This window comes from Taudactylus pleione, unplaced genomic scaffold, assembly GCF_031769625.1.
Source record: "Taudactylus pleione unplaced genomic scaffold, aTauple2 ptg000256l, whole genome shotgun sequence".
Taxonomy (NCBI): domain Eukaryota; kingdom Metazoa; phylum Chordata; class Amphibia; order Anura; family Myobatrachidae; genus Taudactylus; species Taudactylus pleione.
The window spans coordinates 24,908,977-24,934,797 of record NW_028284658.1 but is presented as its reverse complement, the minus strand read 5'-3'; the positions used below and the strand labels follow the sequence as shown (position 1 = coordinate 24,934,797).

General features: G+C 42.6%; 1 protein-coding gene across 1 annotated transcript in view; it reads left to right on the top strand.

The window, feature by feature from the left end:
* The first annotated feature begins 2,792 nt into the window (after positions 1-2,792).
* The window catches only part of RAMP2 (receptor activity modifying protein 2), a 65,879-nt gene continuing 42,850 nt past the window's right edge, over positions 2,793-25,821 (top strand). The window contains exon 1 of the mRNA XM_088480853.1: positions 2,793-2,885. Coding sequence (XP_088336979.1) covers positions 2,834-2,885 — 52 coding nt within the window. The 5' untranslated portion in view covers positions 2,793-2,833. The remainder of the gene's footprint in view (positions 2,886-25,821) is intronic.

Below are 25,821 nucleotides of genomic sequence, written 5' to 3'. Positions count from 1 at the left end.
CTAACACCCCTTTCACATCGTAATTGGCAGGTCACACCCGGGATTTTGTACTCAGGTCCATCCCACGTACGACCCAGCTGAGACCGCTTTCAGACTGACGGCCCAACCCGGCTTGTTGCTGGGTCGATGATGTCACCGCCATCACCTGCAGAGCTGGCGCTTGGAGATGAGATCATCTCCAAGCACCAGCTCTTCCCATGCTGTGAATGGTACCCAGGTTGCGTGTTCAACCCTGCTCATTACCAGGGGTTGAAATGTCGGTCGCTCGACTCGGGTTATTTCAACCTGGTCCTTTCATACTGCACAGTAACCCGGGTCAGCAGTGTGAAAGGGGTATAACAGACCCAGTCATCCTGAGATGGAAGAGAGAAGAAAACTGAAGAAAAGCAGATATTTTCCTCTCATGTGTAGGAAAAGTAGTTAGTAAGTGTAAGGAAGGACATGCTAAAGTCACATACATTCATGGTAATGGGAGTTACATTAGTATTAGAGGAGGTCAACATTTGTGCTGTTTAAAATAATTCTCCATGCCTCAGGTCTAGGAAAGTTTTGGAATGACTCCAGGAACATAACAACAATTCCAGGGTATTGCTGTGGCTTTCCAATCACAGATCTTAATCCAGTGAAGCATCTGTAGGATTAAATGGAACACGTTTTTCAGACTGGAGATCTACCCACAGATAATCTGCTAATTTCCAACACATGAGGACATACACAACATGGCCAGTATTACTGCTATATACTTTTGACACCTTGCTGATCCAAAGTTCAAATAAAATCAGATTGTTCTGTGGATAATGAGGAACAATTTGCTAGTAGTTAAATACACCTCAATCTACATTATCCTTTTTATGGAAATATGTTAGCAGCTCTGGCCTAATGGGCCCCATCCATCTGCAATGGATTGCCGCGATCATGCGATGCTGCAACCTGGCATCGCGGGATCGCAGTAATCCAACATGTTGGATTTTGCAGATTTGACAATCGCAATCAAAAAATGATCGCGATCATCAAATCGCCGACATTTAACATGGCAAATGTCTGCGATCCGGCGACGGATCGCAGAACATCGATGGTGGTTGTTCAGAAGTTTCCGATGGGCGATCGGAAATTTCTGATCGCATCCCTGCATCGCGACAATCCGTCGCAGATGTATGGCCACCTTTATGCTGCTGGGCATACACTATACAATTATCTGTCAGATATCTGTCCAATCTGGCTGATTGGAATGAAAATCTGGTAATGCATGGGAGCAAATGACAATCGATTATATGGTTTTAAACACTGAAAAACAGACAAAAATGATTGTTCAAATTGGTTAAATTTGTTTTATTTAACCAATTTGGCTGAACTGACATCTTTGTCTGTTTTCCAGTGTTTGTGAACAAATGTTCGATTGACATTTGCTCCCATACATTACCAGGTTTTCATTCCAACCAGCCAGATTGGACAGATATCTGACAGATAATAGTATAGTGTATGCCCAGCATAAGGCATTAGAAGGGTTCCAATTTTAGTTGCTGAATGGTTAGGAACACAATTATTAGACATTTCACCTACAAACCAGCTACATTAACAAATTAAACTTACTGGGGGTTAATCACTAGCAGAGTGAAATTGTATAGCCCCCATATTTTAAAAACAATCTTTTAGGGGTGGATAGAATGTATTTATGTAGATGAAAGTAGACTGGGTTAGCATGGGACTGTTTCCATAATAAAAGGATTTGATTGATGAAGACTGGACCTCTCTGTACTTGGGACACTTTTTGCACCTTCCAAGCACAATTTTTACAGAACATTATAACAGGGCAAAAAAAAAAAAATCAAAAATCGAATGTATGATAGTGACACATGTAATAGATACAATCCAGATTTAAAGTGGTAATCCTGAAATTATATAAGCACTAAATGGACAAACAGACACATTTACATTTTACACATATATTCAAATTCAATATTGCTCCAAAATCAGTTGTCCCCACTATCAGCATCTTTTTTCTTTAGAGGCCTCCTGTGGCTCTACCATATTTTAGCATCACTCCTGCAAGACCAGATAATATCAGATAATTAACAATTTTGCCCATAGAACCTGAAGCCTGATATCCAGTGATAATTGGGAGAACAAGTGGAAAACATCCAATTTCAGTGTACACATGCAGTACACAAGGTAAAGAGAAACATCCATAATGCAACTATAACTAACTCCACAATCAGAATTGACACCTCAACATAAACAGTGATAGCAACAGTACCTCAAAGTGTTGTATATACATTTGCACATTTATGTATAACCAATATATGAAGATATTTAAATATACTTGTGAAGGTTACATAATGGTAATGCATCCAGTAGTCACTTATGTTCTAGAACTGTTTTACCTTTATTAAACATAATTTCACAGGTTTCCCTGCCTGCATTAGAGGGTCATATCTGCTACTAAACATCCCAAGACTTGTTTAGGAAATGGAAGATTAGATAAATCTGTTTGCACTGCTTTAGCTCAGCCAGAAGGACTTTGATAAATCGACCTCTTTGCTCCTTGATATTTGACACAGATGCTCGGTGGAAGCCAGGTCCAGTAACTGACAAGGTTACACTGAATTGTAGCAAACTTCTGGTGCAGAAACCCCTTCTTTTTTACACGTCACGTCATATATGTTCTGTGACGGGTTTCCCGGTGGGAGGTCTGTTTGTAAGGCAGTGCTGAGTAATCTCATTATTTACACGAAATCTGTATTTGTGCAGGAAAAGGCTTCGCTTCCTGAAATACTATTCTCGCTTAATTCCCACTCAGCTGCCTGTGCTGCGTTAATAAGCGCAGGGAGAGAGGATGGAGAGTACTTTCCTGTGCACGCTGAGCGCGCTGTGCCTGCTCACTTGGGGTAAGCTGCTTTCTCCTGCAGTCTCTTCTCTTTCATTTGTCAGCACATCTGTGTAGAGCCATTTATTATTCTGTTGCTTGATCTAAGTTTATTGCAAGTTGGGTTCTGGAGAAACTGAACTAGCAGAGCAGGAGGCTGAACAGAGCTTTTGCTGTACAGTACATAGACTATGACTTACTGTACAGTATATAGCACATGACTTGTACAGTACATAGGATGACTTACTGCACAGTATATAGGATATGCCTTACTGTACAGTATATTATAGCATATGTTTTGTAGCGTATATAGGATATGACTTACTGTACTGTATACTGGAGATGACTTAATGCACAGTACAGTATGTGGGATATGACTTACTGTACAGCATATATGATATGACTTACTGTACAGTATATTATAGCATATGCCTTGTAGAGTATATAGGATATGACTTACTGTACTGTATATAGGAGATGACTTACTGAACAGTACTGTATGTGGGATATAACTTACTGTACAGTATATAGGATATGACTTATTGGACAGTATGTTATAGCATATGTCTTGTAGAGTATATAGGATATGACTTATTGTACTGTATATAGGAGATGACTTACTGTACAGTACTGTATGTGGGATATGACTTACTGTACATTATATAGGATATGCCTTACTGCGCAGTGTATAGGATTTTTCTTTGCAGAGACCCACAAACTACCGCAAGTTCTTAGAGAGCATCTCCTTACCCTATGCAGTATCTCACACATGCAGACTTCTGTCTTGCAAAATTCTTCATTTGTAAACTAGCAGCTTGCTCAATAAAAAGTTGGAATTCATACATGTCTATTGACGTCCTGGGGAAAAGTACAGTATTATCTCTTGTTATAGAAGTGTTAAACTGATTGAAAGAGTTGTACTTGCTCCAAGGATAAAATGACACTCTTTATTATATTCTCAAGATGGTAATCTATTGAAAAGAGCTGCTTTTAATTAGTGTTGTTTAGAAACAGTGTTTTCTTGTTTGGATGAACTTGTATACAATACATGGATTAGTGAATCAAATTATTATGGTCCCGTTGGCTTCTAGCAGCCTTTGTGCTTTATGAATGGTAATTTCCCGTATAGTTATTTATGGATGATGCCTGTGTCACTGAGTTTTCTGAAAGCAGTATATTGTCTCATATTAATTACTAATGTTTACTTACTGGATTATGATATGTGCTGACATTAGAGGTAAAAAGTTCAGAAGAGAGGTCATTGTCTCATTGTCAGACTAGTGATTGAAAGATCAGCTTTCCAAATAGATTCTGAGGCAACTTGCAGTTACCAAAAACCAGTGTAGCAGTTCAGCTGACAGTCATTGCTGAGATGTGAAGAATTGTGTGATTTGTGTGATTGTGTGTGTCTGTGATTGTGTGATTTCTGTGATTGTGTGTGTCTGTGATTGTGTGTTTCTGTGATTGTGTGTGTCTGTGATTGTGTGTGTCTATGATTGTGTGTGTCTGTGATTGTGTGTGTCTATGATTGTGTGTGTCTGTGATTGTGTGTGTCTGTGATTGTGTGTGTCTGTGATTGTGTGTTTCTGTGATTGTGTGTGTCTATGATTGTGTGTGTCTGTGATTGTGTGATTTCTGTGATTGTGTGTGTCTATGATTGTGTGTGTCTGTGATTGTGAAGAAGTAGTAGAAATCAGCAAACTGTAGATAGATTTTATCTATGTATTTGTATCTAATTATTATGTAACAATATATGCATAGGGCAAACATTTACATTGTATACCTGTACCAGAGAAAGTAACCAGAGTATCTCCAACATTTGGTATGTTCCATCTTCGATATTGCAATGCTGATGTGCAGTAAATATTACACTAGGGTAATTTGACAAATTATAATATAGGCATTTCCATCATTATGAACTGCATTTTAATTCTCAGTAGTTTAATGTTTATAGATATATATATATATATATATATATATATATATATATATATATTGCTTGTAATCAGATCTTGTAATCAGATCTATCCAGCATACTACTTGTTCCATACCTTTCCTTAAAGCAGACATGTTTACAAATATGCCTAGGAGGGCAGAGATCCCTAAATTGTCTCCCTCATGGTAAGATAGACAACTTCAATTTACCTTTATTGTTTCCAATATATGGGTTTTAAACTTTCATGTAACAGACTGACTACTGATATTAATGTATTTGTCAAACATTTATGTATGGGAGTTTTCTACTTTATTATTGTAAACGCATAGGACTCCCATGTTTTCTGGTTTTCCCTGAACAGTTCAATAGTTTTTCCACAAGCAGTCTGATGCACCCACATTAACTGAAGTTGGAACAGGTTCCTGTAACCTTTTTACCATATTTGCCACCAATAATACATTATGGGGGGATTTGATGGCAAGAATAGACATAACTGATGCTCCCAATCTCCATGTGTATGGTGTAGTAACATGAATTACAAATTGTAATTATTGATTTAAATGACAAAGAAAATCAATGCAGGGAATTTAGTTTCAATCTAGCCTTTTTTGTACTGTAAAACTATATACAGTTTCTAGTGTGGGGACTTACTTGGACGGCCAGATATCTAACTAAACAACTGGATTGTTAAGGTTGTCATCGACAACCTTTGTCAAGAACTGAGGATCACATAGGGTTGACGTTACCAAAAGGTAAAAAAGGGCAGATTAGATGGGCCAAGTGGTTCTTAACTGCTTTCAAAGAGTTTATATGACTCTTGCTCTCTCATATGACAATCCAGTTGCTCAGTCATGTATCTGGTCAGCAATTTGCTCATCAATCTGTGTCACCAAACTGTTTAGGCAGTATGTGCATGCCTGACTGGTCATACATGCGCAATAAGACATGATCCATAACAGATCGCGTGAACCCCCTCCGGATCCACCATCGAAGGGTATAGCATAACGTTTCACTATTCACCGCTTGTTAAATTGAGCAGACCATTGCAGTTCCCACAGAAGGCTATGAAGACGCAGTAAACTGCGAACACAGAGGGATGCAAGAGAATCAGTGATCTATCTGCAGTATCCCTCCCTCCTCTTAAATAGGAGGTAGCGTTGATAACCCCTTCCTCCAGCAAAAAAGATAGAGAAAGGGGTTATCACTGCTTAATAGATTCCTTAGTTCCCTGAAGTTTTAGGGACTTACTGTATGTATCAAGCTGTTTGTTCTATAAAATTATGCAGAAACTGTATTGCTCCTATGTACTAATAGCACAATGCAGGAGATGGGTCCCCCCCGATTTAAAAAAAAATCATCACCGGTCTGAACCAGCTGGGGGTTACGCTATAGCAGTGGGCCACATACCATGGCTGCCCCAAACTGGTCACCCCAGCCCTGGGACTCCTCGGAAAGTGTGGACCCCCCCAAAAAGGGATCTTTCCTCCCAGTGATACCTCAGGCCTGGGGTGAAAGCCTGGGGCTATTTCCCACACCTCTGGTGGCGGTGGTAGTGGGGTTTACTGTTGTAAAAATAGAGTAACATAATGTTCTTTATAGTGGGAGTGCCCCATCCCAAAACTTGGAGAACCACAACTGCCAGCAGGGTTGGAGAGTAAGGGACCACTGGCACCTATACCCCCACTGTAAAGAAAATATATTTTTTTAAAAGACAGTGCTCACACATCGACTGTGGTAATCCTTTATTATACACACACTACATACTCACCTACTCTATGGACGTGGTCCATCCCCTTGTCCAGTAGAATCCCGTCTTCAGGAGAGAAAATAAGTGCAGCTCCTGATCCATGCCAAACACGCTGTATTGTATGTACAGTACAGTTTCCAGAAATTACATTTCCCACGTGGTTTCCTGCACTTGAGGCCAGTGGCATGTGGTGAGGTCAATTGCTGGGGAGGCACGCATGGAGATTGGTCTGAGTGCTGGGAGCCTTTCTCACACCCTTCTCACTGTAACTCTCCTGTCACTACAATAAGCTTTAGTGTCTATTGATTCTCCTACCTGCATCACCGTGTCTTCTCTTGCTGCTGCTGACTCAGCTCCGATCTCTAAACACTGCAGGGCACTTCCTGGTTATATGACAAATCCAAGGTGTCCATCAGTGCTCAAAGCACACCCCCCATACTCAGAGGCATGCCTGTATTAGCTCTCTTTCTGTGCAGCTTACTGCTCCGCCCCAGCTCTGCAAGCAGTGTCTGACTATACAGAAGCGAGGCTAAGCTGTTGCTGCCTCATCTCTCATCTCCCTACAATCCCAGGGAGCTCCACAAGCTGGTGAGTGTTAAAAGTGATTACAATAAACAAAAAAGTTCCCCATGAGGCTATGGCCCTTTTTCAGGTGCACTTTTTTGAGGGGCTCTTCACTTTCTGAAGAATCCCTGGGTTGGGGTGACCAGTTTGGGGAAGGATTATGTTATGGCCTGGGAACCCTATGTTGTGTGTCCCACTGCTTTACCCTAACCTACCTTCTCCCTTTCAGCCCAGTGCTAATTTTTTCAAAATCTAGGGGACCCTACGTCGATTTTTTAAGCCAATTTTCAGGACTAGTCTAGTGCTGGTTACTGATTTTAACCATTCAATTAAACCACAACACACAAAAGCCTGCATAGATCATACTGGTCTATGCAGTGCTTTGTAACAACACACTATTGAACAGATTCTTCTATTCTGCTCCAAGTTTCCTCCATGTTCTATCGTGTTTTCTATTCCTGTCTATGGAAAGTACTTGCAGGTTTTTTCGATGGTTCATTTACTTTTGTGTGTTTTTCCGTCTGTTTGTGTGGGATCGTCTCTTTGTGCGCGGGTTTGCCTTTAGTAAATCTCTGAATTGCAAATTCAGGGTAAACTCGCACAACAATGCAAACTCGGCCAAACACAATTCTTAGACCCCCCCATTTATTAATGATTGCACTTGCTATTCAATCTGGGCATGTCAGTACTGCCCATAGCAATATGTGATCATATTGTACGGATGTATTATCCGGCACATGCAGGGACATGGGCTCCGAAAGGAGCCCGTCCCTGCAATGTGCTCGGAGAGCTGCCGGCCAGTGCTGGGGCTGTCCCGCATGTGCAGTCCAGCTGACTGCACATGTGCGGCGGCCATAGTTGTTGGAGGAACCCTCTGCTAGCCATTTATGCTGTCGAAGCCGGATAATTGGCTGAGACAGGATCGGTTTAAAATCAGAACTGCGTGACGCCATTTTGTGAAAAGGCAATGAGACGCCATTTTGCGCCAGACCGCCCAGCGCCATTTTAGTGAAACTCGCCACTATAAGTACATATGGCGATGCTATTATTTAGCGTGGTGCGATGCCCACGCAATAGAAAGAAGTTAAAAGTCCTCACCACATAAATACAGACAGTCGCTAAAACATATAAACTAATTATCCCTGCAAGACACGCACCACAGTATACTCCACAATGCTAACTAGCGTCTTTCCCCAATTCCCCAATATTTACACACTGCACACTTACATGAAAGGTTCCCTAGTATTAAAGTGTAATATTCAAGGTTGATTCAGTGATTATTAATGTTGTGTAATAAAGGTTATTTGATATCTAAGGTTTAGTATATGGTAAGCAGACCGTGTCTGGTGTTGTGCTGATCCTCCGTGTCTCCACAGATTTCCGGTACCATCGGTGAGAAGATCGGAACCTGCATCTGAAAACTAAGGACTATGGAGAGTTAAAACATTAAAATGTACTGTGTAATGTTAGCAGTTTAGATTAGCATGCTGCGGGAAGAAGGACACAAAGGGCGGTTGGAGGCTGTTTGTGTCCATTTGAAATTGTCCAATAAACTATCCTGTAACAGAAACACCTTTAAGAAGAACCAATAGAATCATGCCAAACTTGTCTATTGTATTGCCTATCCCTGCAAGAGTATATATGTGCGCTCTCTGACCCCAGTCGGGAGTCTTTTTGCAATGCTGTTGACGGAGGTTTCTTGCTGATGCCGGTATCTGGGCCAGAGCGCGTGCGTATATAACAACTGTACTTTGGGTCTGTATGATTTATTTGCACTAATTGTCTTTAGATCACAGCGTGTAACCATCTGTTTTTATGTTGAATAATTATTTTTTGTGCTTTGGAACCACATTCAAAGTCTGAAGTTATTTATTTACTGTGTGACTCATTACACTAAATTGCGACAATTTTAGAAGGTATAGGCAGAATTTTAAAAGGTATAGGTAGGATTGCATTGAGGTTTATATAAGGTAGCAATAGTTGGGGGCTCGCAGTGTTAATCACGCCACCGGTCACTCGGTAACGCTCGGAATCGATCTCTCAGCAAATGGTGGAGGCGCCTAGCAGGAGAATGCATTGTGCCTTCGAAATCTGTTACCACTGTTGTTGCTGAGAGTCCGCTACCTGTTATTGTGACTTTAGGAGCGCTGATTTAGAATCCAGGGACGAGGGAGGAAAAAGTTTGTTTTTCTTCAGCGATAGTATTTTTGTTGTGTGTGTTAAAAAGGGGAAGTTGCATTATTGTGTATGCGACTAAGTTGCACTATAGCGTAAAGGTAATAATACGTGTTGTGTAGTAGTCACATTATTGTGTGTGTGACTAGTAGCACAATAGCATATACATATTTCCTGCATTGCTGCCACGTGTTTTAAACAAAGCCATTGAGATTGCATTATCAGTATTGCCAATAGCTGGGTGAACGTGTATTCTTTTTCTGCGCAGGAAAAAAGTGTGTAACAGTGAGCATTTGTTGATTTAGGGTGTAACACGGTTCATAAAAGGTTAAGGTTATCGTATGACCCTTAAGTACTAGGCGCAAGGGTTGGCCTAGTAGCTCGGTAGTATATACTGTTCTAACACATAAGCAGGTGTATCTGTTGTCTTTGTTGTAGGTTCGGCTCCCAGTGTGATTACAGTGTTCAGTGATCAGTTAGGGTTATTTGAGCATTGTAATTGAACCATACAGTTTTGGCTAAATTGTGATTGTGAACTGGGTAGAGGGTGGACGAAATCACTTAAAAGGGTAAGTATTATTGGAATATTTACATGCTAGCAGTTGAAAGGTAGTCAAAAAGGGATTAGGTGCGTGGAAGCAGCCTGGTTATTCTTCCATAGGTGTGTGGGCGCATCCTGTTAATATCGTACGCAGGTAAGTGAAAGTATCTTGACTGTCTTTCACCAGTCTAAATCTCTATTGAAAAGCTTAGGGTTCTCCCAGATGGGGGCCAAACAAACGGTAGAGATGTTAGATGATGTGCTGCTTTTGGAAGCGCTGCTTGGGTCGGCACGCCATATTAAGAATACTAAGTACGGTGCTTATGCAACTAGGTACTGTGATGTATGGTTTAAAATGACGATGAAGAGTGCCAGAATTGGCAGCTTTGATAAGGAGGTATTGAACAATGTCCGAGATAGCATCTGTATGATGCGCTCTCGAATGAAAAAGGTAAAATATAATGAGTGTTTAAAATTATGGCAGCATGAGGGAGATGCGTGGCTTAAAGGTGTGCAAGCGATGCAAACTAGCGTCGCGAGCACGATACCGGAAAGTACACCTGCAGCGCTAAACTGTGGTGTGTGCGCACCGCGAGACAGAGTGCACGTGCAGCAAGGTAGCGTTGTGGAAGGTATTGTCAGTGGTTCACGTGCACCATCGCCGCCCTATGCGGATGGGGGTGCAGGTACAGTTGTTAAAAAAAAACATAAAAATGTAACAAGTAATTTGTACCCTCTCTTAAGTAATCATAAGGAAAATGTTTATGATGCGGATGATGAGCCTATTGTTATGTCTGCCATATCCCATGCTGTACACATGTTAGATGCTCCACCACGACAAGCACAAGTGGTGCCACCATCTCCATCAGTAATAGTACAGGAAGTGTTAACATCCACTGCACCCATAGAGGAAGTTAACCCTATACGTAGCAGTAATAGACTAAACTTCCAGCCAGGTAATAAGGTCAAAAGTAGCAGTGCAGCTGGTCTGCTTCCTATCCGGATAATAACTGTTCCAAATGGGAATGCGGATGCGAACGGTGTAGTGCCCACCAGGGAGGTAGCAATTAATTCTCCTCGGACAAGAGCGGAGCTAAACTCCATAATGAATGATTTCCCCGATCCTAAAAATTAATTAGCCAAATGTCAAAGATTTTTGAAAAATTTGGGTAGTTCTCACGAGCCAACCAATTAAGATTGGTTAAGAGTGGTGTTAAGGGCTTGTCTTCCACGCAATACCGATGTGACAAAATTTATCACGGATTGTGTATTGGATGGATATGTTCCCTTAACAGACGAAGTTAACCAAGGTAACATTTCCCACATTGTACCTGAATTGGGTGTATATTTTCCAGTAGTAGTTAACTGGAGCAAAATTTTCACCATAAAACAAAAAGAGAGTGAATCTGCAGATGTTATTGTAACCGAGCTCTGCAGGCTACCACCCAGTACACTGGGTTAGAAGATATTAAAGATAGCACTCATCACAGGGGAATGATTGTCACTGTACTTATGGATGGTCTAAAAGAGAACCTAAAGACCCGAGTTCAGACCTCACAGCCTGGCTGGAGGGGATTCGCTGTAGACACCCTCATAGTATACGCTATTGAACATGATAAGAACATCTCTAAAAAGAGAGAGACCCAGAGCGAGAAACTAATCGCTGTTAGTATTCAAGCTCTAGAAGGAATGACTGTAACATCACAGCCAGCAGACACACCTGCACCTACACCTTCACCTGCACAGCTACACTTCCTCACCAATCCTGCATCACCTCAAACACAGCCCTACCCCAATTATCACACACAACCACAACACCCATACTATCCACAACCACCATATTTCCCTCAATATCCTTACCCATACCCACCACCTTTCCTGCCGCTCAACCCACACAGCAATCCTTTCATCCACCCCACTCATGAAAGTGTTTCAACTGCAACCAACTGGGACATATAAGTAGGAACTGTAAGGTGAAGAGGGTAGGACCCCCTAACTAGGGAATACCTGGATATCCCCATACGGGATATACACAGAGTACAGGAAGCCCACAACAGTCACCAGCTCCAATTGTGACTGTAAATGCTGTATTGGAGAGTGTGAGTCAATGCTAGGGGTCTACAGATAATCAGGTTAACGGGAAGTACTAGGGAAGAACCGTTAATGATGGTTTATGTAGCTGGTACTAAATATACTTTTCTTGTAGACACAGGGGCGACCAGGTCAGTGATAAAATCTCCCATTAATTTACAGGTAACCAACGAGACAGTACCAGCAATGGGGGTAACGGGTAAAGTGCAACATTATCCTTTAACAAAATCCACAGAGGTCACTATCAGGCCATTGCATACCAGGTATTATTTTCTCCTGGAAGCAGCGGCTCCTACTAACCTACTGGGAAGGGATTTGTTATGTAAGATGGGATGTGTCATATATTGTACCCCTGATGGTGTATTTTTAGATATCCCAGAGAGAGTTGCGCATGAGGTGAGGGATATGTTGGACACTCCCCAAAGGATAATGTATCACTATACTGGTTTAAGTGAAAATCCATCTCAGGTAGATCAAATGTTATCCCAAATTCCAGATTCACTTTGGACCATGGATGGACAGGACACTGGATTAATGGCAAACGTAAGTCCCGTAATGGTAAATTTAAAAAGCGGTAGGCAAGCTCCAAAAATTCCCCAGTACCCATTAAAACAGGAGGTAGAATTAGGGGTTTATCCCATAATTGAGCGATTGTTACAGCAGGGAATTTTAGTTCGTACAGCTAGTGTTGCCAACAGTCCCATCTTTCCTGTACAGAAGAGTGGTGGGAGGGGTTATAGGCTGGTACAAGACCTTAGAGGGGTTAATAAGGTGGTAGAGAGACAATTTCCCATAGTGCCAAATCCAGCTGTCATTCTCATGCAGATCCCATTTCACTGTCATTGACCTCTGTTCTGCTTTATTCTCTGTGCCTCTTCATCCTGACTGTCAGTACCTATTCGCCTTTACATACAGGGGTGTACAATACACATGGACACGATTGCCCTAAGGTTTCATAGACAGCCCCAGTATCTTTTCCCAGGCCTTACACGACTGTTTACAATCTTTTCAACCTGCCAATGGATCTGTCCTAATACAATATGTGGACGATTTATTGTTATGTTCTGATTCGTTTATGTCATGTTTAAATGATACTAAACTTTTGCTGCTTCATCTCTCGCAAACAGGACACAAGGTTGCTACGGACAAACTACAGCCATGCCAGTCCAGGGTTAAATATTTGGGACACTGCCTAACTCAAGGGTTACGACATCTCACAAATGACAGAATCCAGCCCATACAGAACATGACACTGCCGCAGAACCAACAGCAAATTCGTACCTTCTTGGGAATGTGTGGATACTGCAGAATGTGGATCCCAGGTTTTTCTATATTGGCCTTGCCATTACAGGACTTAGGCCCTCATTCAGAGCCGCTCGCAATTAGCGCTCGCTCGTTCAGAAAAAGGGGGTGGCTATTCAAATGAACCGTACGCTCCTTCCGGTCTGTTGCCACCTCCATGTCTGAATGAGCGAACTAAAAATGCGCTCATTTATTTGATAAAAACGCCCCCTGGCTGCTCGCATCCTACGTCATGTCCGCTATTTATTAGATTAATCGAGTACATCGACCAGGGTATGAGCTGCTCGCTATTCTTGCGGTTGGTTTTTGCTACCACAATTTTGCGAGCAGTTCTGGCTAAAAAAAACCCCAGTGACGTGGTCAATGATGCTGCTGTTTTAAATATGCACACCCATAAAACGCCTGTTTTGACCTTTAAGCATGCCTGCGATCGGATCTCCACTCCCCGTTTTCAAGCACCTTCCCCTGTTACCACCCACATACGCCTCAACCTGTCACTCAAGTTATCAGACATTCGCTATTTTGTGAGCACATGAATTTCGGCTGCACTGACTGGGTCGCGCATGCGTATAACGATCCGTATGCATGCGCAGTTTGGCAAACATCGCTCGGAGCGAACGAGCTGCCGCTTATGAGTGGCTCTGAATCAGGCCCTTAATCTCTTCCTCAAAGCCCAATCGTGTCATACACACAGAGGAATCAGAGCAGGCTTTCCTTAATCTTAAGGATAGTCTGACAAGAGCACCTGCATTGGGAATACCTGATTATGAAAAACCTTTTGATTTGTATTGTAAGGAAGCCGATGGTTGCGCAGCAGGTGTCCTCACACAAAAACATGGTGATGCCAGAAGGCCCATAGCATACTACAGTGCACAATTGGACACTGTGGCAAGATCACTCCCAGCATGTTTAAGAAGTGTAGCAGCAACTGCTCTATTGGTCAGTAAGAGTGAGGATGTAGTACTAGGCCATGATATGATTGTCTATACTCCCCATGCTGTATCTGCTTTGCTAAACTCTGCCCAAACCAAACATGTCTCCTCAGCTACACATGCAAACATCACCATCAAAAGGTGCAGTACGTTAAACCCAGCTACGTATTTACCATATGTGCAATATGATGCACAAAGGGTGGAGAGAGGTGAGCCGCTGGCAGTAGGTGAGTTCTGCAGGTATATTGATGCACATGATTGTATGGAATATCTGAATCAAACCTTTACTGCAAGACCTGACAGACGGGATACACCTTTAGAAAATGTAGATGTGACATTCTACACGGATGGGAGCTGTCATAGACATACTGACACTGGAGAGTTATGTACAGGTTATGCTGTTGTAAATTACGAAGACATCATTGAAGCCGAACCTTTAGGACCACCACACTTGGCCCAAGTGGCGGAACTGGTGGCACTAAAGAGAGTGTGTGAATTAGCGGAAGGTAAATCTGCTAATATCTACACTGAGTCGAGGTATGCCTTCAGGGTAGTACACGATTTTGGTGCCTTATGGCGTCTGAGAAAATTTATGACAGCAGCAGGCACACCAATAGCACATTCCAAACATATAAAAGGACTACTAACAGCAATCCAATTGCCAAAGGCAGTGGCAGTAATTAAGTGTAAAGCCCATACATGTGAAGAGGATCCGGTGTCACTGGGCAACAACAGGACAGACGAAGCTGCGAAATGGGCTGCAGGGTTAAAAACGAATGTAACAACTGAACAAATCATAACTTTCCAAACAATTGATATGCTGAAATTAATTGAGATGCAAAATTTGTGTTCTACCCAGGAAAAGTCAGTCTGGAGGTCCAAGGGATGTGGGCAAGAGTCCTCTGGACTCTGGAGGGACGGACAAGGTAAGCTAGTGGCTCCCAAGGCATACTACTCCAGCCTGGTTGAGGCAGCGCATGGTCTGACTCATTTGGGAAAGCAAGGTATGTGCAAATTGGTGAGAGCATACTGGTGCGCACTGGGTTTTTCTTCTCAAGCGGAAAAGAGAGCAATGTCCTGTCTGACCTGCTTGAGGAAAAACATTGGGAAAACGATGCCTACCGAACCATCTGACATTCCTCCGACTGACAGACCTTTTCAGGTAATACAAATTGATTTCATCCAATTACCACCCTGCAGGAATCTCAAGTATGTATTAGTGTGCACTGATGTGTTTTCCAATTGGGTTGAGGCATACCCAGCTGCCACTAATACTGCTGCGTTTACTGCCAAGAAAATTGTTGAGGAGTTTGTGTGCAGATACGGTATCCCTAAAATTATCAAGAGTGATAGGGGTACTCATTTCACAGGTGATCTTTTTCAAAATACGTGTAAGCTGATGGGTATTAATAGCCGACTTCACACCCCCTACTGACCGGTGGAGAGGATGAACGGAACTATTAAAAACAAACTAAGTAAAATCATGGCAGTGACTGGACTAGGATGGCCAGAAGCATTACTGTTGGTCCTACATAGCATAAGTACCACTCCTAGACCCCCTCTCAATCTGTCCTCCTATGAAATACTGTTTGGTAGACAACCTCATTTGATTATAAGTCTGCAGGAGGATTTGAAAGGTAACAATGAGGTAACTGTAAGGTATCTTATAACAATGAGTAAACAGTTAAAACAGCAACAGCAGAAACTGAAATTGTTGTCCCATGATATGCCTGAAATAAACTGTCATAATGTTGAACCTGGAGAATATGTTATGATCAGAAATTTCTTGCGTTCAGGTTGTTTGATCATTGGGAGGGTCAGGTGTTGCTGATAAGTACCACATCTTTGAAGGTGGCCGAGAGAGATACCTGGGTCGATTCCACTCACTGCAAAAAGGTCAACCAACCGGAAGAGAAACAAGGCGGAGACGAGGCTGATAACGTGGACCTGTCAATCGCGAGCTTGTTCCGGGAGGATTAAAAGGTGGCAGTGAGATACCTGAGCTAAAGAAATTTGCAGGTCCTTGCTGCGGCGATGGACTGGTCTGCTGTGTTCATTTCTATATTCTCTTTCGGAGTTTCCGTCATCCTGGTTTGTTCAGGGATTTCTGGTTTCTGTGATGGGGACAGATAGAGGAGATGGGAGCTGATGGCAGAATTGATGGCGTAGAGTCGAAAGGAGGAGTGCTATGCCAATCAGAGTGTTTGACCAATCTTAGTACTGTAATTGTTAAGATATCTGCTATTTTGGATACTCAGAGACAGTGTGAAGGTCTATCATCTGAAGATTATAGTATGTGTGAGTTCTGTGGGTCCGTAATTGATGAGAGATGCATCCAACGGTGTCAACCCAAGTATAATCAGTATTGGGGTGGGTAACCTTTAGAGGATTATCACACCATGGTGGGCAAAATTTTGAACCAAACCGACTGTTGGGTGTGCTCTCACGTGCCCCAAGGACAGCATAATGTAGGATTAGTGCCCTTCCCGTTAAATATCTCTGAAATCCTAGAATTACAAAAAGGGAAGACACTGGATGGAAAATTTCTTAATACCAAACCACCCCATTTTAAACTCCACCAGTACCAAGTAGATAAATCACTTTTATGTTTAAACATCACCAACTCCAATGAACCAGGAAGTTGGGAGGTGACTGGGAATAATCAGACGATGACCTTCTCACAAAGAGCTGACCGTGAGCCTATGAATAACACCAATGAAATGGTTGGTAGAATACCAGAAGGGTACTGTGCTAAGGTTATACATCCAGAAACATGTATTTGCCAGATGGGAGAACCTGAGATAGGACTATTTGTGTGTGTCTAATGATCATGATGCATACTATCCTTTATGTTCTCTCCAATGATGTATATTTTATATGTGGAAGTAAAGCATATAAGTGGCTCTCTCCGAGTTCCGAAGGTTTGTGTTATCTGGGAAGAGTAGTCCCAGAGGTTATGACCCTCACACATGTTGAAATGCTTGGTATTCATAAAAACACACCATCACCATATCTTCACACACAGTATGAACACAGAGACAAAAGAAATATGATACCTGGTGATGTGCATAAAGCCACATAGTTAATTAGTGAGACAACTGGCTTTCAGGTTTTGGTAGCACTGGATCCCACCAGGATCGCTCAGGGTACACTAAATTTTAGATTAATCTAAGACCTTGCTAAATTAATATATAATATCACCGAGATGTATGATGACACATTCAGGTATACAGGTAGGGAGTTGCAAGCGTACAAGAAAGAACTGGTGCAACACAGACTAGTGTTAAACTATTTAACAGCTCTCACTGGAGGGTATTGCGTAACTTTGGCCACCCAATTTGGAGTAAAGTTTTGCACTTATGTCACAAATGATACCAGCGACCCCAAGGAGGTGATAGACCAGAAGATGGATGAAATTCTGCAGCTAAAATGGAAATTTTGGAAGAACCATAATGCTTCAGTTGCTGAAGTAGAAGAGAAGGTAGAGGAATGGGTTTCATGGTTGAACCCAGTGAAATGGTTCTCAAGTCTAGGAGAGTGGGTCCAGGAACTGATTATGAGTATAGGTAAACTCCTGATCCTCATACTGGTTGTCATCATAGTAATTGGCTTATGTGTCAGGTGTGTTCCTACTGTGTTGAAGTGTGGAAAATGTAAAGATAAGGTAAACCGGAAGAACGAAATTATGATGGTGGTCAGTAGTGACAATATGAATACTGAGGTAAATATAGAACTGCATTACAACCCTGAACTAGGAAATACCATTGTATAATGTATTATATTTAGACATGCATAAAATGTATTATTAAAATGTTATTTTAAAACATCTCAAATAATGTAAATCCCTATTCCGTCTCAAGACTTCCTTTATCGGATTGGTGCATCCCCACATCTTTCCCATGATCTCCCAAGATCTGCGGTGTGCGTATAGTGGAGACACATTATTGATGGATGAAGAACCACCTTGTGCCATCCCATAATATGATATTAAATTATATGTCATAATGTAAGCCTAAATAATTTTAAATCAGAGTATCATAGCATGTTGTTTGCTATCAAAGGGTGGACTGTCGAAGCCGGATAATTGGCTAAGACAGGATCGGTTTAAAATCAGAACTGCGTGACACCATTTTGCGAACGGCAATGAGACGCCATTTCGCGACTGGCCGCCCAGCGCCATTTTAGTGAAACTCGCCACTATAAGTACATACGGCGATGCTATTATTTAGCATTGTGCGATTCCCACGCAATAGAAAGAAGTTAAAAGTCCTCACCACAAAAATACAGACAGTAGCTAAAACATATAAACTATCCCTGCAAGACACGCACCACAGTATACTCCACAAAACACATAGTCGCACAATGCTAACTAGTGCCTTTCCCCAATTCCCCAATACTTACACACTGCACACTTACATGAAAGGTTCCCTAGTATTAAAGTGTAATATTCAAGGTTTATTCAGTGATTATTAATGTTGTGTAATAAAGGTTATTTGATATCTAAGGTTTAGTACATGGTAAGCAGACTGTGTTTGGTGTTGTACTGATCCACTGTGTCTCCACAGATTTCCGGTACCATCGGTGAGAAGATCGGAACCTGCATCTGCAAACTATGGACTATAGAGAGTTAAAACATTAAAATGTACTGTGTAATGTTAGCAGCTTAAATTAGCATGCAGCTGGAAGAAGGACACAAAGGGCGGTTGGAGGCTGTTTGTGTCCATTTGAATTTGTCCAATAAACTATCCTGTAACAGAAACACCTTTAAGAAGAACCAATGGAATCATGCCAAACTAGTCTATTGTATTGCCTATCCCTGCAAGAGTATATATGTGCACTCGCTGACCCCAGTCGGGAGTCTTCTTGCTGTGCTGTTGACGGAGGTTTCTAATGCTGATGCCGGTATCTGGGCCAGAGCACGTGCGTATATAACAACTGTACCTTGGGTCTGTATGATTTATTTGCGCTAATTGTCTTTAGATCACAGCGTGTAACCATCTGTTTTTATGTTGAATTATAACTTTTTGTGCTTGGAACCACATTCAAAGTATTTATTTACTGTGCGACTCATTACACTAAATTGCAACAATTTTAGAAGGTATAGGCAGAATTTTAGAAGGTATAGGTAGGATTGCATTGAGGTTTAAATAAGGTATCAATAGTGCGCAAGTGTAGCCCATATGCTACAGTGGCTAACACCATCTTCAGATGGCCTTAGCTGAGGGGGCCAGTATCAGGAATGCATCGCTTTCCAGATATTGGTAAATCTGGCAGCCAATGCATCCCCCATAGAAACCTATGGGAGATGCGGCTGTCTGAGGGAATGGAGAGATCGCAGCAGGTATTAGAGATACCTTCTGCAGTTCCTCCTTAATACATCCGGGGGTAACTTAATATTTGAAGTAAACCCCCGAAAATGGGTGTTTTGGGGATTATATGGGAATCTGAGTAACTTTACCCCTAAATTTACACTTTATTTATACACATTAGCGGCAGCTGCTTTGTAGGCTGGTCTAACATTAAACTATCAATCCTAAAAAGAATGACATCACTTAAACGTAAGCCACAAGAGTGCCTCATGTCTCAGTGATGTCACTAGTTCCTAATTATTTCATAGAGTAACTAAAAATAAAATAAAACAACAATGTTTAATTTATAGATCTCTTGAAAATGTTTTCTCTTTTATCAATTCCATGCAGAAGGGCTTTGCATCAACTCCACTTGTATGTTTGCAAATGCATTATACAGTAATCAAATATGCTTATTCAGCATAAAATGTAGTAAGAAAATGGTAATAATAAGTTTAATAAAATGTTGAAAATATTTTCTTGCAAAGACTTCCTGTATATGCAGCGGTAATAAGGATAATGAAACAAAATGTAACAGTCACAATACATGTAGCATGGGAAGAAAGTGGGTATAATATGGTAAGACAATAGGCCGTGCTTTGCTTTGAATGGCATTACTGTTTTAAATATCCTTAAACACTTCGAGAAGCAACAGCTTTTGCAAAATGATGCTTAGTAAATTTGCACCCAAGATCCACTAAACCAGCATTGTGCGTGATTTGTGTATATGGTCTCTGGTGATAATCTGCATATGTATAGTATGTCTAACCAAACATAGTAGTCCAAGAACAGTGTTTGTGAATGGAGATCCAAAAACCCCATTTGGGATTCTACAGTCAATGTATTGATGGTACACAGCCAGAAAATGTTTTACACAATGACATTATTTTCATGTGACAACCTGCCCTTATTTACAGTTATGCTTGTCAAATAAAACTGGTGTTCTGTAAGTGCATTCTGTGGCTATGAGATGTGCTTTATGTTTATTATATTGTTAATGTTAATTTCCTCGTGTGTGACTACTTAGAACATACCTGCACGTGATCTAATTAATAATGTAATTACTTTGTCTGATGTTATTGCTTGAGTTCTTCTTGGTTTTCTCAGTTGTTCAATGAATGTAAATTCCATTTATAAAAGCAATAAAAAAAAAAAACATGGCAGTCCCAAGACGGTGTTGGCCTCTGCCCTTGGCATGGGCTCAGCGTCATAGTGATAGAGCGGCACCCTACTTCCATATATTCATTCCTCATTCAAAGAACGTGACTATCATATCCGGGTTTTGGTCTGAATTTTACTTCTTTATTATTTCATATAAGCTGACGTACTTTGTTTATGAGAGGTCAAAGATATGTATCTGTCTTATCACTATTATGCTGCACATATCTGTGTGTAATGTACACTGCAACCACATTGAGTAGCACAGCTTCTTCATAGGTAGCTTCAATTTACCAAACTTTTCAAATCAGAAAGTAACAGGACCCCTTGCACTATGTGTAAGCTTTAGTTAAGGGATATCTGGAGCTAAGCTCATCGACATAGTAGAGATGAGCGGGTCCAGTTCTCCGAGAACTGGACCCACCCGAACTTCATGTTCCGAAGGCGAGATCAGAGTCCGGCTCAGGTTTTCCCGCATGACTTGGACCTCAAAACGAGGTAAAACGTCATCCTCCCACTGTCGGATTCTCGCAGGTTTTGGATTCTATAAAGGGTCGGTGATGGGCGCCATTTTCACTCCGGTTGGAGACAGTGTACAGAGCAGACGTGCTCCTGGTGCAGTTAGTGTAGTTGTCAACTTGTCAGTCATCAATCATTGTCACTATTTGTTCAAGGGTGCAGTGTTGTCAGGCAGGGGCTGCAGTGCATAAAGTGGGGGGTGCTGCTGTGTCACTCATTGTTGTCCTGTCAATCAAGGGGCAGGGGCTGCAGTACATAAAGGGGTGCTGCTGTATTGTCCTGTCCATTAAGGGGCTAGGGCTGCAGATTATAAAGGGGTGCTGTGTTGTCCAGGGGTGTTCTATCAATCCAGGGGTGCTCTTCCCCAGTGTAAAAAAAATACAAGTTAAAATTAAAATCTTTTTTTTTTCTTTTTTTTGTGTGTGTGCTAGGTAGGAGTAGTTACACTATTATTGTTTGGTGACACTGCTGGCCAGACTGCATGTTTATCGTCCATGTATTTGTGATTCTGCACTGCAGGTGGTCTGTCCGCACTCGGCAGGGGTGCTCAGTTGTCCATAAAGAAGAGGTGCTGTCTGTGTTGTTCATCAAGGGGTTGCTGCCTCATTCAGGGGTGCTCTTCCTCAGTGTAATAAAAATAAAAGTGAAAAAAAATTAATATAAATCCACAAAAAATAAAAAAAATATATATTTTTTTGTGTGTGCGTTAGCAACTTAGTTGCGCTATTATTGTTTGGTGACAGTGCTGGCCAGACCGCAGTTTATCGTCAGGGCCGTAGAGAACCTGGCCAGGGCCCGGGTAAAGGAGGGGGCGTGGCCTAATTGTGGGAGGTGTGGCCACGCCCCCTTGAAAAAAAAAGAAAAAATAACACTTTTGCAGCGCCGCTGCGCGCTGGTAAGAGGGGTGCTGTAAGCCCCCCAGCCCGGCGCTAAGCGGGGGGGCGTGATCAGTGTGATCGCTCCCCCCCACAGCCATAGCAGACTGCTCCAGTTGCTGCAGCAGCCGCGAGCAGTCTCACACTGCTGCCAAGCACAAGCTCTGTGCTGAGCTTCTGTGAGGGAGGGGGGGGGCGACGCCGGACCCGGGCCCCTCTAGCAAGCCCGGGCCCTGGTAAACTGTACCCACTCCCACCACCTCTCGGCGCCCATGTTTATCGTCCACGTGTTTGTGACTCTGCAGGTGGTTTGTCCGTGCTAGGCAGCAGGGCTTAAAGTGGTCCTGTAGAGGTGGTGGAACTCATCTCTCCCGCCGCCTACTCCTCACCCTCCCGCCATGCTAGTCTGACAGGCCAAAACAAGTGTGAAAACTGCTCTTTAAACACACACTGTTGTGTATAGGAAACGGTAAAATGAATGGCTGGGGGCCGTCTAGGCACTATGCCATCAGTGTTATTATTCTGCCGTGCCTCTGAGTTTTTTTATGGGGTCTCCACAAACTAGTCTATGTCACTTGGATGTTTTTTACAACCCCTATATATTGCATTCGCTTGATTCTTTCCTTACCTATATACTGGTTTCTCTGAAATAAGGGACCTCTGAAGAAATTGAGTCTCCCTAAGCAGACAGTGAGTGGCTCTCTGTGGGACTTCTGAGCAGGAACTTGATGGAGGTGGAACTAGTTCCACCTACCATTAGAGGTGACGGAAATCAGTTCCACCCCGTTCCTGCCCAGTTTAACCTCTGCTCGGCAGGAGTGCTTTGTTGTCCATAAAGAAGGGGTGCTGTCTGTGTTGTTCATCAAGGGCGTGCTGTCTCGTTCAGGTGGGCCCAAAGGCCATAGGTGATGAAGCGGCCTTTGGGCCGTGCAGCAGCCTTGAGGGCTGGAGTAACTTGGCAGGTTGCGGCCTTTGGGTCATGTAGCAGCCTGTGGGCTGGGTAGCAGCCTCTGTGTTGTGTAGCAGCCTTGAGGGCTGGAGCAACTTGGCAGGTTGCAACTTTTGGGCCGTGTAGCAGCCTGTGGGTGGGTGGCAGCCTCTGGGCTGGGTAGCAGCCTTGAGGGCTTGAGTAACTTGGCAGGTTGCGGCCTTTGGGTCATGTAGCAGCCTGTGGGCTGGGTAGCAGTCTCTGGGATGTGAAGCAGCCTTGAGGGCTGAATAAGCTTGGCAAGATGTGGCAGATGAAGATCTGTGCAATAATAAAGTCACTGGCGTTGGTATGCGGGATGGTGCACTGAACACGCTGGAGTGCGGCCTGTGTAGCTGGGTTGACACAAGTAGCTGATGCTGTAGTGCAGCCTGTGCCGCCGGGTTGACACAAGCAGCTGATGCTGTAATTCGGCGTGTGCCGCCGGGTTGACACAAGCAGCGCACACTGGGCTGCGTATTCCGGACACAGAGTACTGTCCTTGTTGCCTGGAAGACACGAACAGCAGTGGACAGGTATGCGAACCATGCCACCAAGATGACACTAACGTCAGGTAGATGATAAGTGAACCGTGCTGCCTGGATGACACAAACAGCAGAATAACACAATACAACAGACAGGAGAACTGGAGCTCGACTTGGTGATAGGAGACTAAGCCAGAACCGGAAACATGAATATTCTATCACCGGCATGGAGTGAAAGGCTGGCTGTAATTTAACAGATACAGGGTCCAATCAGAAGAAGCCCTGCAAGCCTCCCTAATGACAGACCAGTGTGCAGCTGGCCAGTGCACACTGACAAGACAATTAGCTAGTGTGCAGCTGATACTGCACACAGGCATACAGTTAATTACTGAACACGTGATCAGCACACAGACAGAAAGGATTAAATGCAAAGTTCTAGTAGCAGCTAAGACTGGGAACTCCAACCAAGATGATCTGCTAACCGCAGAGTCTAACAGCCGACCAGACCACAGTTTATCATCCACGTATTTGTGACTCTGCAGGTGGTCTGTCCACACTCCGCAAGGGTGCTTTGTTATCCATAAAGTGACACTGTAAGTGGTAGCAAAGTGTATTATTCATAAATAATCTTGTGACACTGTAAGTGGAAACGCAGTGTAATATTCACAATTTTACAATTTAATAACACAAAATTAGCAATACAAAATGCAACTTTTCACTTCTTTCCTCAATCATGAATAAATTATTAGTCTACACGCCGTCTACAAGACCACAACAAAGTGCTAAATAACTTGTGGAATATATAAAACATAATGACATCACAAACGCCACAGCTGAGATTCACATAAACATATTTTCAAAAGGTGAAATAGAGCATATGGTTTAAAAAAACAGTGTTCTCTGATATAGTGTACCTACCCATGGCCCCTCTACCTGAATTTCAGTGAGTCAGAGGGGCAACTCCATGCAACCGTATTCCAGAGTGCAGCTGCTCCTCCTGTAGCCCAGGTCACAAGATGTGTAGGGGGTGTGGTGATATGAAAGAAAATGGAGCTCACATCCACTGAAGTAGACAATGAATCCCCAAACAAACAGGGAGTGCAGCTGGAATTTATACACAACACAGGATGGGATGATGATATAGGCTTGGGTGCTGGTATAATCTGGGGTGACGGTATAGGCTGGGGTAACGATATAAACTAGGGTTATAGACTGGGGTGAGACCTGGGCATAAGACCAGAAAAGCCACATCTTGGGTGTGGAATTATTTTAACCCAGATCCTGACAACAGTTGGCAAGCCATCTGTACCCTTTGTAAAGCCAGAGTAATTAAATGCTCCTGCTGAATGGCGAAAATGTACAGCATCTCCTGCATGGCCCTCTCATTTTTAAAATAAATTTGTACCACCAAGTTGATTGTGTGAGCAAAACATGAGAGGTGTTGGAATTCACCCAGCTGTAATGCTCTCACAATATTGGTGGCGTTGTCAGAAATCACAAATCCTGAGAAAAGTCCAAACAGGGTAAGCCATTTTGCAATGACTTCCCTGAGTTTTTCTAGAAGGTTGTCAGTGGTATGTCTCTTAGTGAAACAGGTGATACACAGAGTAGCCTGCCTCTGTATGAGCTGCTATTTCTTAGATGCTGCTGCTATTGGTGCCGCTGAAGGCAATGCACCCACCCAGTGGGCTGGTACAGTCATGTAATCTTGTGTTTGCTCTGTTCCGCTTGTCCACATATCTGTACTTAAGTGGACAGTGGGTACAACAGCATTTTGGAGGATACTAATTAAGTTTTTTTAACGTCCCTGTACAGGTTGGGAATTGTTTTTCTAGTGAAGTGGAATCTAGATGGGTTTTGGTAGCGGGGACATAGGACCTCAATTAACTGTTTAAAATCCACTGCATTATTGGCGGATATTGGATGCACATCTAATACCAGCATAGATGTTATGGCGTCAGTGATCTGCTGTGCAACTGGGTGACTGCTGTCATACTTGCTCCCCTTTGCAAAGTATTGTTTAACAGTCAATTGTAATTTAAAGCACTACTAGTAATCTTCCTGGTCCCCTTCTGGGATGAAAATCCACGCCCAGCAGCAGACTTTGCGCTCAAGGATTCTTCTGGGGCAAGGACTGATGTGAATGATTTAAATATTTTTTGTAAATTCCTCCCCTCCTCCCTCATAAATTTGCTTCGGAATCAGAAAATTTAATTAAATTTACTACTAATCAAATCTTCCTTTCCCTGACTTCAACTCCAACTCCCTCAGGCCTCTTGAATAATAAATACATACGATGCAATTGCAGCGTTTTCCAT